Here is a 12,876-nt window from a genome sequence, read left to right as displayed (position 1 = left end):
ACCTAATTAGAGCTCAATAACAAGTAGCTCAATAACTTTAATATTTTCTCCTTGTGGGAAATAAAGATCCATTTAAGAAGCTGAATGAATACTTCTGTGCAGTGCTGGCTGTGCAACTACTGGTTCTGCTGTACCTCTTCCCTCTTTCTTCATAGCAAGTTGAAGTCTTCTGGTGAAGCACCATTAATAGGGATATAATACCAGTTTTAAAGTGTATTCCCCAAGTCTGTCTTATGAAGGAAACTCATGAATTTAAGGAATGTTAAAAAAACCCTTTGGTCCCTTGATTGTCCTTTTTCCCCACTACTCAGTAGTGCAAGAACTGTTTGCTCTGATGTTTTACTTTATTTAGCTTTGGGCTGAAGACCTAGTACTTCTGGGATTTTGTTTTGAAACAAAATGGCGTTCAACCCCAGCAAAATCATGGCTGAGTTTGAAACAGACATTCTTTTAATATCTACCTTTTTGTTTTGCCACGTTCTTTACTTGTTTTACTAATTACTTGTTCACTTATCTTTTTAATAGAACTAAATTGGAGGGATCGATCATTGCTTTTGATGCCAAGACTTCATCCCTGACATCTATATGTTCATTTGTCAGCCTCCAAGAAATAATACAGCTCATCAGTGGCAATAACTGTTTTGGTATACGCTGACATTTATTTGGAAAAGCAAATAAAAAACCCCCAACTGACCAAACCCAACAAACCTTTTGAAGACTTGTGTCAAATGACGTCAATGGCCAGTTTGTTCTCCTTTACTAGCCCAGCTGTAAAGCGTCTGTTGGGCTGGAAACAAGGAGATGAAGAAGAAAAATGGGCAGAAAAAGCTGTTGATGCTTTGGTTAAAAAGCTGAAAAAGAAAAAAGGTGCTATGGAAGAACTGGAGAAAGCTTTGAGCAGTCCAGGACAACCCAGCAAGTGTGTTACTATCCCCCGCTCTTTAGATGGACGACTTCAGGTTTCTCACAGGAAAGGCCTTCCCCATGTCATTTACTGTCGTGTTTGGCGTTGGCCTGATCTACAAAGCCATCACGAGCTGAAGCCATTGGATATTTGTGAATTTCCTTTTGGATCTAAACAGAAGGAAGTCTGCATCAATCCATACCACTACAAGAGGGTGGAGAGCCCAGGTATGTTTGAACATGGCTGGCTAAAAACTGAACAAAATCTTCATGATCAGCCTTTGTTCACTCCTTCCTCCTCATCCTCCAGTGCTATATATAGCAAATTGCATTTGATGTTTGGAAGAGGAGTGTTCAAAGTGTACTTTTCTGGTGGGGTTTTGGGGAGGTGTGTTGTGGGTTCTGTACTAGCTATTTTTCTTTGTGATAAAATCACACTTTTCCTGCAGATCTCTTCAGCCTGCTACCCTTAAATTTAGTGGCAAAGTCCTCATAAGAAAATAGGAAAGTAATAATCAAAAGATATAAGTTTCTTTGAGAAACTTGTTTAAAAGCCTCAGTCCTTGCAAGGAGATTGGTAACCTACTTTCAGGGGCTTAATATTTCTTCAGTGAGTGACATGAATTGAAGAGATTTTAAAAAATAATAAATTCTAGAGTGCAGTGTTCCCCACTTGATTACCCATTAGCAGGCAGCAGAGCTGAGCAGAAACCAAGAGTGATGATCAGTTAGAGCAAGGTACATACCAAATTTGTAGTAAGTCTGCTGTTGAGACATGTTGCCATGGGAGAAGGTGAGGAGGATTGTGGTTACGAGTGGGAGAGATGAATTATGTCGATCTGGAAAGTAGAGTGAAAAGTTGCTTCCGTTGTTCCACAAAATGGTTGTAACTACTGCAACCAGCTGTAGTGCTCAAGTGCTCTACTGTAGCTCTTGAATTCCAGACTCCAGCACTCTTGAGTTTAAAAGTTCAAACTCCAGCTTAGCAATAGTTGTATATTGTAGTGTAGATTTTCTTTGTCTTCAGTGAAAAGGGATTTCTGTAACTATACAGTCAATATAGACTGTAATATAGACTGTATTTCCATTTTTACTGATTTGATCATGTACACATCCAGTGAGTTTTGTATTTCTAAATCAGTACTTTGGTACGTGGCACATGTGGACTGCTTTTTTATTTGTTTGTTTGTTTGTTTTTAAAAAAGATCTGCTTCCAGTTGCATGAAATATAAGTGCATTTCTGCTCTGATTTTTGTGAGAGTAAAGTTTGAGTCGTCCATGAAGTGTAATGTAAAAAAAATGAAGGAGAGAGGATGGGGTAAAGGCATGACAGATGAATTCCCTGCTCCTCTTTCCACTCCAACTAACATTGAAATTTTCATGATGAGCACATTATTTGTATCTCTTTCTATCTCAGTTTTTAATCTTAAGTTTCCCTGTGTTTTTGTTTGCTTTTTTTTTTTTCAGTTCTACCTCCAGTGTTAGTGCCTAGACATAGTGAATTCAATCCACAGCACAGTCTACTAGTCCAGTTCAGGAACCTAAGCCACAACGAACCACATATGCCACACAACGCGACATTTCCAGATTCTTTCCAGCAACCCAACAGCACTCCATTTTCCATTTCACCAAACAGTCCCTATCCACCTTCTCCAGCCAGCAGCACTTACCCAAGCTCCCCAGCTAGCTCTGGACCATCTAGCCCATTTCAGCTACCAGGTAAGTACAGCCTAAATGTCAACTTAATAAAAAGTAATTGAAATGTCACATACTTACTGTGACTTACTACCTCAGGAATTTGTGTTACTTGCAATAAATTGTTTTTCTCTTTGCAGTTCAGGGGGTTTTCTTCCTAATTTTGTTGCTCATCAGAGTTAATTGTTATACTTTTTTTTTTTTTTCCCCAAATGTTTTTTTTTTTCATGGATACTATAGTGGTGAGTTATTTTGCACAGCTTCGACATAGATTAACTGATACATGCTAGAAGAATATCTAGGAATGAAAAGGAAGCAGATATGAGAGGCTGAGCAAGAAGTTTATTGATGTCTTTCTCTGAATAGACACTTATATGTGGTATTTAACTGTAAAAAAATAGAGCAAATTTTTGTTAGGAACTTAACTGATTTAGGTGAATATAGAGAAAACCCAACAATTGACAGGGGCAAAGGAAAGAAGTCTTATTGGTCTGTCTGGTTATTGGTATGGTTTGTAAACCTAAAAAGTTAATAGATTAACTAATTCATTTTTCCAGTACCTCACTGGCCTCATCTTTGTTCTTTCTGCCTCAAAAAGAGGGTATCTTACCCTTTTCCTCTTGGAATAAGGACTGTGATCACTGGGATGGGGGTGCATTGATGGTATCTGGAGGCAATTTCTGAAATACACATAATAGTGTGTTGGTACACTGACTACTGTGCTGAATGAAAGGATGCAGAGATCCACACTTTTATAATGAACTCAGCCCACAGAAGTAGAGAAAAAAAAGTTAGTTTAGGCCTTTGTTATGCTACAGCAAGTAAAGTTATTTCTTCTCCTACTTCTGTCTTCTTTGAACATGGAGGATAGGCAAGAAAGCAAATGCTTGTGTGGAAAAAAAAGTGGGAACTATAGTTATCTTGCCCAGCTGCAGGAGTGCAGCTGTTTGAGAAAAATGGCAAAAAGAAAAGAGCATGTTTTAGTTTTTCCTCAAGAGTCCAATCTTGTTATTAGTCCCATAGGTGAGAATCCAGTTAATGAAGGAGGTTGCTGTAAAGAAAACTGGCTGGGTTGTCTTCAGGTTACTTTGAAAATGGGTCCAAATGCTTTAACATCTCTTGTTCAATAGTATTTTTGTGTGTTACAACTGTAGAATGAATAAATAAATATTCTAAATATTTAAAAATATATAATAATAATTAATAATATATACATATATAAAAATTCTAAATATTTAGAATATACCAGGTTTATTCTAGTTTATTCTTATTTTTCCATCTTTGCAGCTGATACTCCACCTCCTGCATATATGCCCCCTGATGATCAAATGGGGCAGGATAATTCTCAGTCTATGGACACAAGCAATACAATGATCCCTCAAATCATGCCAAATATATCTACCAGAGGTAAGTTGTATAATATGGTGTAAAATTAACATTGTTTGGCTTCTTACAACTCATGACTAAATGGAATTAATGACTTCAAATGGTGCAATAAACCTTGTTGATAAGTGGAAGCAATCCTCCAAGGCAAACTGGGGCTGTGAGGAGGAATTGAGACATAAAACTTGCCTCACTTATTTGCATCTCTTGCTTTTAAAGCCTCAGGTGCCTGGTGTGGTTTACAACAACTTGAACTTTTTTCAGTTCTCAGAATTAGTCTTTTCTGCTACCTTTACCTACTGGTGGAATTATATGTGCACAAAGGTGCTCAAAATTGAATCCCAGAATATCAATTAAAACAATTTTTTTAAAAAGTGGACAGAAGAATGATGTTTCACCTGATATCACATAGTCATCCAGGGTTTTTTGTGTTGCTTATTTTTTTGTTTAATATCAGGCTTAAATTAGGAAAATAATCGTATAATCAGTGGACTAGCTAAAATGCATGAAATTAAAAATAATTTAAGATCTTACTCAGGGCTGTTCTTGCCCATCATAACTGCTGACTGAGTTTTTAGTTATCTCTTGATATTTTGGAAGCCCTGCTTTAAAGCTTTAGATTTAATATTTTAACATTTATTTTGCTTCTTTTCAGATGTTCAGCCTGTTGCCTATGAAGAACCCAAACACTGGTGTTCGATTGTGTATTACGAATTAAATAATCGTGTTGGGGAGGCTTTTCATGCATCTTCTACAAGTGTCTTAGTAGATGGGTTTACAGATCCCTCCAATAATAAAAACAGGTTCTGCTTAGGTTTGCTCTCGAACGTTAATCGCAACTCGACAATTGAGAACACTAGACGACATATTGGAAAAGGTAAAAGCTCAGTTGTGTTCCTCATCATTTAAGAAGCCAAGTCCTTGGTTTTTCTTTCAACTTTTGTATACTGCAACAATTATTTTCCTCAGATAAGAAGAGTAGAAGTAATCTGTGATATATTATCTATCAAGTATCTGAAGGCAACTTACTTGGGCATAGTTTGATACTAATTAGTCTAGGAATTGCATACATTTTTCTTTGGCACTAATTTAAAAGATTAAATATTATCTCTTCCTTACTGAACCATGTTGTCATAGGAGCTTGCTTGTTATGCTTCCTGGTAGTTTCTATGTAGAATTCTGTGTTTCAGCACCAAGAAATTTATTGCAGGACTTGAGATATTCTGTGTTATATCTGCTTAAATCTAAATTCTTCATACCGTTTTACAGTATCTAAAAGGTGTTTTTTTTTTTTTTTAATTGTTCATGCAAGAGATTACCCTGCTGTCTACAGTATGTTCAAATATCTTGCATGAGTTGGCGGCAGGACTTTGAAGTGCTAATGCAAAACTGCAAGGGCTCATTTGTCTGCCTGAATCCATGGGGTGTGTATGTGTGTGGGAGGGATTCCTGGAGACAGCAGGTTTTGCAAGATCTTCTAGTTTTCCCCTTTACTGTTTGGCTGATAGCACATACAGATGCACAGTTTTCCTCTTTGATGGAATGTGCTTGGATTATCTTAAAATGTAGTTCTCCTTTTCTGAATATCTCCTTTTTTGTAAGTCAACCCTGAGAAGAAAACCCCATTTCTATGGCTCATATCTAGAAGCCTTTTTAACACCTAAGATCAGTTGGTATGGTTGGTCTTGAGTTTTGTTTGATAGTTGCTTGTAAGATATTTTAAAGACTGAATATATTAGAAGACTGAACAGTCTTTTAATTGGAAACTACTATAAATATGGCAAATTTTTGCAGGTAATCTGGAGAGCACAAGTTATATTAGTAAATGTTGGAAACTTGACTCTGCAGTGCTATTCTCTGAGAAAATTTAATGTTATAAAGGGCAACAACTGATTTCTGGGGTGCAGGTGGTTTGTCAGGTTCTTTTGTTTTGATTTACCCCTGTTGGTGGTACTGGCAGAGAAATCTTGTGCATCTGCCTAAGGTCAGAAATGTAAAAGGATCCAACATCATGTTGTAGAATAATGTTGGCTGTGATGAGCTTTGAAATGTCTACAACTCTAATACTAATTGTTAAACTAAAACTTTGCTTTATAGTAACGGTTCTGAGAACAATTAAGATTGTTTTGGGATAAAAATACTGTTTATTTATGGCTTTTGTTTGGAAGGTTGTGGTTTTTTGCCTCCTTAAAACTACCCAATCCTATTTGCTAAGCTTTTTTCTGTAGAACTGTTGTGTTGCAAGCATAAGTGACTTCTAATTGTGCATTGGATTATTTTTCAAGTATCTTTTTTCTTCTCAAACTGTTATATGGCCCAACTCCCCTCTTCAGAGATCTCTCTGAAGGTCTCTAACCAACTTAGTTAGCAAGTGGTGGTCTCTACCTTTTTAAATGAATAGGGTTGTGTTGTGAAAATGCATTCTTGCCCACCCCAGATTTTCTAATAGCTGCTTATAATTGATGAAGCCAATCATTCCTCCGTGTAACCTTCATCCTACCCTAGTCCTGAGTGGCTCTAGCAATGTTCACAACAGTTGCTTCTTGTCTGAAAGATTAACTTGCATCTGTTGACTTGCTGCAGCCTCATCTGGCAAACCACGGGATAGTCTGTATTGCAAGGAAGACTTAAACTGAACTGTATCCCAACCATATAACAGTGGTGGGTGGGGGAAAGGGAGAAGATCTGGGAGAAGGAAGGTGAGTACCTCAACTGAAGTTAGCAGTGAGAATCTGTGTCTGGATGCTGAAAGGATCAGCAGCTTTTATGTGTATATTAATTTTTAGTCAGTAATAGTGTTATACAGGGTGCAGAACTGAAAAGGAGGGAAGCACTTAAGGACACGTAAGGACGTAGCAGAATCCAGGCAGATGTGATAAATTTAGGGACTTTGTTGATTTTAGGGTCTGTAAATCCTGATGGTATTTTAAGTTGTACAACTAGTTGGACTTATCTCTCCTTTTGCTTGATAAAATACAGTGAAAATCAGAGTAGATGATGGATATACTTTCTCATTCATGTCTATCGCTGCCCCTTCTCCCAGGACACTTTTATTTCTGTTGGAATTGCCATAGGCAGAAGTTACCAATTTTATAAAACTGGAGTTTTAAAATCTACATCAATTCTTTAGGAAAATAGCTTGAAGTAACTGTTGATGTGTGGAAGTAGCTTTTTCATTTCATTCTGTCATTGATGAGAGAAGGACATCTAGTGGCTGCTGCATAATGAAATCTATTGTATTTTGGAATGAGAAGGTATGTTATAGTGTGGGAAAAGAGCTTTTCTGGAGAGGTTCTCAAACAGAAATTGTGCTTTGCTGCTTCTGATTTCAAGGGGATTGTATCAAATACTTTTTTTTTTTTTTTAAACAAAAAAAAAAGTTAACCTGAAACATCTTTATCTTTCTTTTCAAGGTGTTCATCTCTACTATGTTGGTGGAGAAGTCTATGCTGAGTGTTTAAGTGATAGCAGCATCTTTGTACAGAGCAGGAACTGCAACTACCACCATGGCTTTCATCCAACAACTGTATGCAAGATTCCTAGTGGATGCAGCCTGAAAATTTTTAACAATCAGGAGTTTGCTCAGCTTTTAGCTCAGTCTGTCAACCACGGATTTGAAGCAGTCTACGAGCTCACCAAAATGTGCACCATTCGAATGAGTTTTGTAAAGGTACATAAATTATTTTGGGAGCATTTAAGTTTACTGAGAGGGTTTAGGTATTTGACAGTGATTACATTAGCACTGTAACAATGTAGCAAAACTATTTTGACCTGATGTAGTTCTTTTCCATGATAAGTATGTTGAAAATGGTTAATTGAGGGAGAGGAAAATTGATGCAAGAAAGGAAAAGCCCAGATTGCTGTATTGAATATTGGCTATGTATTTAGTTACTTCAGTATCCAGAACAGGGATTTAATCATTGTCATTGCTATAATTTTATTAAAGGAGATTTGAGCTCATGCTCTAAATTTAATAGAACAAGGTGAGCTACAAGAACACTAAAAGAATGTGAGTAGAGAGGAGCATAAGTGATGGCAGAAAAAATTAGAACTCCTTCAAAGAGATTAATATTATTTAAAAATATATATATTATGGAAAAAAGTCATGATTTGAATTTCTGAAGTCAAACTGTGCTGTTACTCTCGCAGTAGTGTTTTCTTAACATTGCTCAATCAAGATGTTGTCCAGTTCAGGTTTAGCATGGAGTCTAGACTTGGGCCTTCCAGGTTTTTTTTGCATCTTGTCCAAAAGTTATCTTGTTTTGTCAATTATGTTAAATACTGCTCAGTTTGAGAGTGTGGAGGATAGGGAGCAGGAGGGGGAAAGAGAAGAGAGATGTGGCTGTAGCCAGGAGTCATTCTTGAGTCAGCAGTGTGCTCCTCAGAGGAGCTTGTGTAGTCACTCCAAGTCTGTAGCACACAAGACTTGATTCAGGCTTCTATGTGCAGCCTCCCTGCCACTCCTTCCCAACCTCAGGTTTTTTCCTTTCAATAAGAACTGTTGCTAGATTGTGAGTTACCTTCAGCTAAATATCTTAGAACATGATTTCCTGCTTCTTGTTAGTACAGTTATTTTGAAGGACAGGGATGTTCTCAACTCGATTGCTAACGCTTTGTTCATTTTTATAGGGCTGGGGAGCTGAGTATCACCGACAAGATGTCACGAGCACCCCGTGCTGGATAGAAATTCATCTTCATGGGCCCCTCCAGTGGCTGGATAAAGTACTTACACAAATGGGTTCTCCTCTTAATCCCATCTCATCTGTTTCATAGTGCTGAAATTCTACCTTCAGCCTTATTTTTAGCGAACTTATTCTAATTCTAGAGAAACTTCCAGTGTGGATACTGTGAGCTATATGGAGAATGGATCTTATGGTTTAACTTTTTCTTTTTTAAATCCCTTTGTGACCAATTCCATTGTGTATAGCTAATCAGTTTTACATTTCAATTTGTTCTTGTGATGCTTAAGTGACAGCTGAGCCCTAAGGGAAAAAAAAAAAAGTCTATTGAAAAAAATTCAGAACACTTTTCCCCTCCTTCAAGTAGAACTTAAACAGGCATATGTCTTAACTGGAAACTTTATTTTTTTTTCTTTCTGTCCTGTAGGGACAAGCATTATGAAGACTGACTTCAAAAAAAAAATAAATACATATCATAGTTTGGGATTTTTATTTTTTTTTAACACTTATGAAACTGTTTGAACATGTGCAGCTCCAGCTGGCAAGCTTTATTTTTAGCATAGTTTAACAACTTAAGGTTGACATCTGTCATAAGCAAAATTAGATTTTTATTACGGCTAATTTGCCTCAGATTGAACAATGTGATTTTTTTTTTTTTTTAAGTGTACACATGAAATATACTTTTTACAAATATTGGAGTGGTATAAAAACACTTGTATTGTCTGTTGGAAAATGCTGTCGTAAACACACTGTATATTAATGCAGAATAGCAGTTCTTAGCCTTTTCCCACTTCAGTTTTGTAATATCTCTTTTAACCACCATTTTAAATAGTAATTGATACAAGGTAAACATCTTGCACGTTTCTGGAGTAGTAATTCTTGTTTTTGCTTTGATTTACACTCATGCCGTTTGGATTTGGTTGCCAAGGCTATTTCTTTTTTTAGGTACCCTTCTCTATTTTAACATAAACACTACTATTTGTAAATGGCAGTGCTTACTACTTTTTTTTTTGGAAGGAATAAGTTTTTTGTTTTCCTTTTGGTGTTCTAGCTGTTTATTTTACCTGTCTGGAATTGATCTGTGTTAGACCTTTTTAATCTCTCAGTAGACATGACGCAGTATTAGTGATTACACTGTATTCAATTCACTTTCAGTACGAGTTTGAGTCTCTTTGAAGACTGCGAGTGGCTTAGCAAGTTAGGAACTGAATGCAGAAGCTTTTTACTTCCAGATCATGTAATTTAATACAGACCTGTTGGTAATGACCAAAAAGTAATCACTTCTTTGTAGCTTACATGAAACGGTGGTCTTGATCCTGTCCCGGATGGCAGATGTTCAATCAGAAAACTCGTAACTGTAGTTGGCAGCTTTATGGGATTGAAGGACTGCATTAGTATCGTGATGAAATTTCTCTCTCACATATAAGGAATCCTGTTGCCTGTGCTGTTGTATTACTCGGTAGAGAATTTAAACACTGTACTAAACACTAAAAGAAATCAGTTAAATCATGTATACGTATTTTTCCCCTTTAAATAATAAAAAAAGGAGGCTGAAAGAAATACTCTAAGAGAATTAGAAGTGAATTATATACAAAATTTCTTTGCATGCAGAAAAAGACCTGTTGTATTTTTTAACTTCTCACCTTCCTTTTTCTCTTTCCCAAACACCTCTTCAGAAAAGGGTTCAGTGTTTGGGGGAGAGGCTGAAAACTCTAAAATGCAAATACTTATTAAGAGATGTGTTGCAGTTAATTACTGCAATCCTGAGAACGTTGATTGCTTACACAAGTTCTTGTGTCTTTTATTGAATGACAGTTTCTGCTCAAATGTGGAAATGATGCATCATATGGTACCTGAGTAACAAATGATCTTAAAGGAATAAAATTGTTTACGTGTCATTAAAAATGTTTTCTTATGAAATGCCTTAAAGGAATAAACTGTAACACTTCTGCAGAACCCTGATGTTCTCTTGTACAGGAATTTCTATCTTGGTGTTTTGTTTGTTTTGGGTTTTGTTTTGTTTTTTTTTAAAGCAGTTTCTCAAGTGTGTTTAAAAACAAACAAGTGCATCTTCAGGAGAAGGTGAATAACATTATTTGCAGCTCACCTTTGGGGTCTTCTCTTTCATTCTTTGGAATTGCAGCCCACTGATTGCCTTATCCTTTTGATTGAATAAGATGCAAAGTTAATTTACCACAGGATCAGGCTTCTATTTTCTTTTCCCTGGGCCTGAATTTTGTTGAGTTGCTGAATATGTATATTTGACACTACAGGATTGTTTTAATAATGTTATAATAAATGCCATGGCACATTGGATTAAGGAAAGATCTCAGTTGTAGGTACAAGATTTTTACTTTATCCAAAATGTTTTTCACCTGGTGTCATCTCTGTTCACTTGTATGTTTAGATGTGGCCAGCTGAATGACTCAAGAATTGGGTGTTGTGCTGAAGTGGGTGTTCATGAGGCAGAGCTGGTGCTTAGCGCTGGTATTGCGGTTAGATTGGCTGGCTACCCATGCACTGAACCATCATTTCTGCAATAATGTCTGTTTAAGTCACTTCTGATGCTGTCATTAAGTACTGAAGCATTTTTCTGCTTGAACTGTAACATAGGGAGTGCTGAGGATATCCTTGTGACTGCTGAATTTGCCAGTCTGTTCCTTTCAAGGAGGACTTTGAGAGCTTTCTAGTCAGCAAATTGTATATACTACTAGTTCATGATGTTCCTAACCTTGTTAGTTCATTTCTGCTGCTGGTACAAAATGCAGATATCTGTGTGGATGGATTGGATGGAGATCTGTTGGACAGAAAACATCTAATGATGTTTTCAGTAGGGCAGTAGCAGACAGTGCTGCTTCTCTTGCAGCGTACTTGTGTATAAGTCACTTCTTGATCTAAATCGGAGGGATGGAGACATGGAATCAGCCTGTAGTGTGGTAGGGGAAGATGGAGCCTTTCCAGTATAGCCCAGCTTAGACTGAATGTTACTCTTCAATGAAAACTTTTGGCTTTTGTAGTGTATTTTCTTCTTTTTTAGGGCATCTTTTTTACTTTGCACCAACCACAGCATTATCTGACAGCTTTGGCAATACCAGCAAAGAGCCTAGAACAGGCATATACTGAAGTCCTTTCTGGATTTGCTTTTATAGTCACTAAGATAAGTTAGTAGCTTGGATATTCCTCCTTAAAGGACTTCTAGTCTTGCTGGCAATCAATCCAGTGTCTTGCCTAAGTATTACGTTAATTTAATTGCATTAGGCGTGAAGTAGTTATACCTGAAGGGATGTCATTGGGTTATGGTTTCTATAGGACCAAAATTAACCTTTCTAGTGTGACTGACCGATGAGAGACAAATCTAACAGAACAACCTGTTAGTCAAAAGAATTATGAAACAGCCCATGTGTTATGATTTGATATAAAATTGTTTAAAATACTGGAATTATTTTGATTTTTGCTTGAAGCTATGATTTTATTTCTTTTTTTTCCCCCCCACAGCATTACAGTGTGAAAGTTGTCACTTCTTGGACACATACTCTGGCAGCATAAGTCTAGAGAATATTAAAATGTGTCAGGCTTTCTCCCTAGTTTGAAATAATATTTTTCTTTCCAGGATATTGTTTTAGTTGCCCAAAGTGTTGCTAGTGATGGTTTTTAAGGGGAAAAAAAAGAAAACAAACAACCCACAAACCAAAACATTTTCTAAATGTTTTGCTTCAAAAGACAAACATGTGACTAACTTCTTTATTTTGAAGTTTCTATTTTAGGAAGGTAACCCATTCTGAATTCAAATCAATAGACCAAACCATCAGATTACAACATGATGTTGCTTTATTGTGCTGCTCCATAAACCTGCTTCTGTGTTTGTTGCAAGCATAGCCTTTATGCTTTTGTTTACATTGTAGAAAACACAGTTCTAGCAATGAATTATTTTTTTTTCATTTAACTCTAAAACATCTTTTTATTTTGTTAATTTTAAAATTATTAGGTTTGCTATGTTATGTTTTTAAAGATAATTTTTTTTGCATACTGCTGCTCATATTTCAATAAACAAAACAAAACAAAAAAACCCCACAGGTTTTTCTGATTTCCTTTATCTGTAACTCAGTATGTCTCAAATACTTGTTAACAAGGGTGAATTTGTGACTTCTTGTAATTCTAGCTGCTGGTGTGTTACCATGTACATATTTCTCCTCATACAAATGGGATCTTATAATAT

At 36.5% G+C, this 12,876-nt stretch overlaps 1 protein-coding gene across 3 annotated transcripts; it reads left to right on the top strand.

The window, feature by feature from the left end:
• The first annotated feature begins 525 nt into the window (after positions 1 to 525).
• SMAD5 (SMAD family member 5) lies at positions 526 to 8,769 on the top strand. 3 transcript variants are annotated; one of them, XM_010163597.1, is made up of 7 exons: positions 526 to 1,131; positions 2,371 to 2,622; positions 3,886 to 4,005; positions 4,637 to 4,858; positions 7,395 to 7,645; positions 7,959 to 7,964; positions 8,611 to 8,769. In XM_010163597.1, exons 1-7 carry the CDS (start codon positions 729 to 731, stop codon positions 8,752 to 8,754), a joined length of 1,398 nt encoding a protein of 465 aa, XP_010161899.1. In that variant the 5' UTR covers positions 526 to 728; the 3' UTR covers positions 8,755 to 8,769. The 3 variants fall into 3 exon arrangements, with proteins under 3 accessions (XP_010161899.1, XP_010161898.1, XP_010161900.1); XM_010163596.1 differs by lacking the exon at positions 7,959 to 7,964 and having other exon boundaries at positions 7,395 to 7,651; positions 8,611 to 8,765; XM_010163598.1 differs by lacking the exons at positions 3,886 to 4,005; positions 7,959 to 7,964 and having other exon boundaries at positions 7,395 to 7,651; positions 8,611 to 8,754.
• The last annotated feature ends 4,107 nt before the right edge of the window (positions 8,770 to 12,876 follow it).

The sequence above is a fragment of the Antrostomus carolinensis genome, unplaced genomic scaffold (genome assembly GCF_000700745.2).
Source record: "Antrostomus carolinensis isolate BGI_N321 unplaced genomic scaffold, ASM70074v2 scaffold16812, whole genome shotgun sequence".
Taxonomy (NCBI): domain Eukaryota; kingdom Metazoa; phylum Chordata; class Aves; order Caprimulgiformes; family Caprimulgidae; genus Antrostomus; species Antrostomus carolinensis.
The sequence above is the reverse complement of the archived record's forward strand: the minus strand, read 5'-3'. Positions and strand labels throughout refer to the sequence as shown.

What these genes read in the sequence shown, in the direction of transcription:
- SMAD5 (XM_010163597.1), top strand. Translation starts at nt 729, where the DNA reads ATGACGTCAATGGCCAGTTTGTTCTCCTTTACTAGCCCAGCTGTAAAG. An exon ending in CAAGAGGGTGGAGAGCCCAG is followed by an intron (nt 1,132 to 2,370) that starts GTATGTTTGAAC and finishes TTTTTTTTTCAG; the next exon opens with TTCTACCTCCAGTGTTAGTG. An exon ending in GCCAAATATATCTACCAGAG is followed by an intron (nt 4,006 to 4,636) that starts GTAAGTTGTATA and finishes GCTTCTTTTCAG; the next exon opens with ATGTTCAGCCTGTTGCCTAT.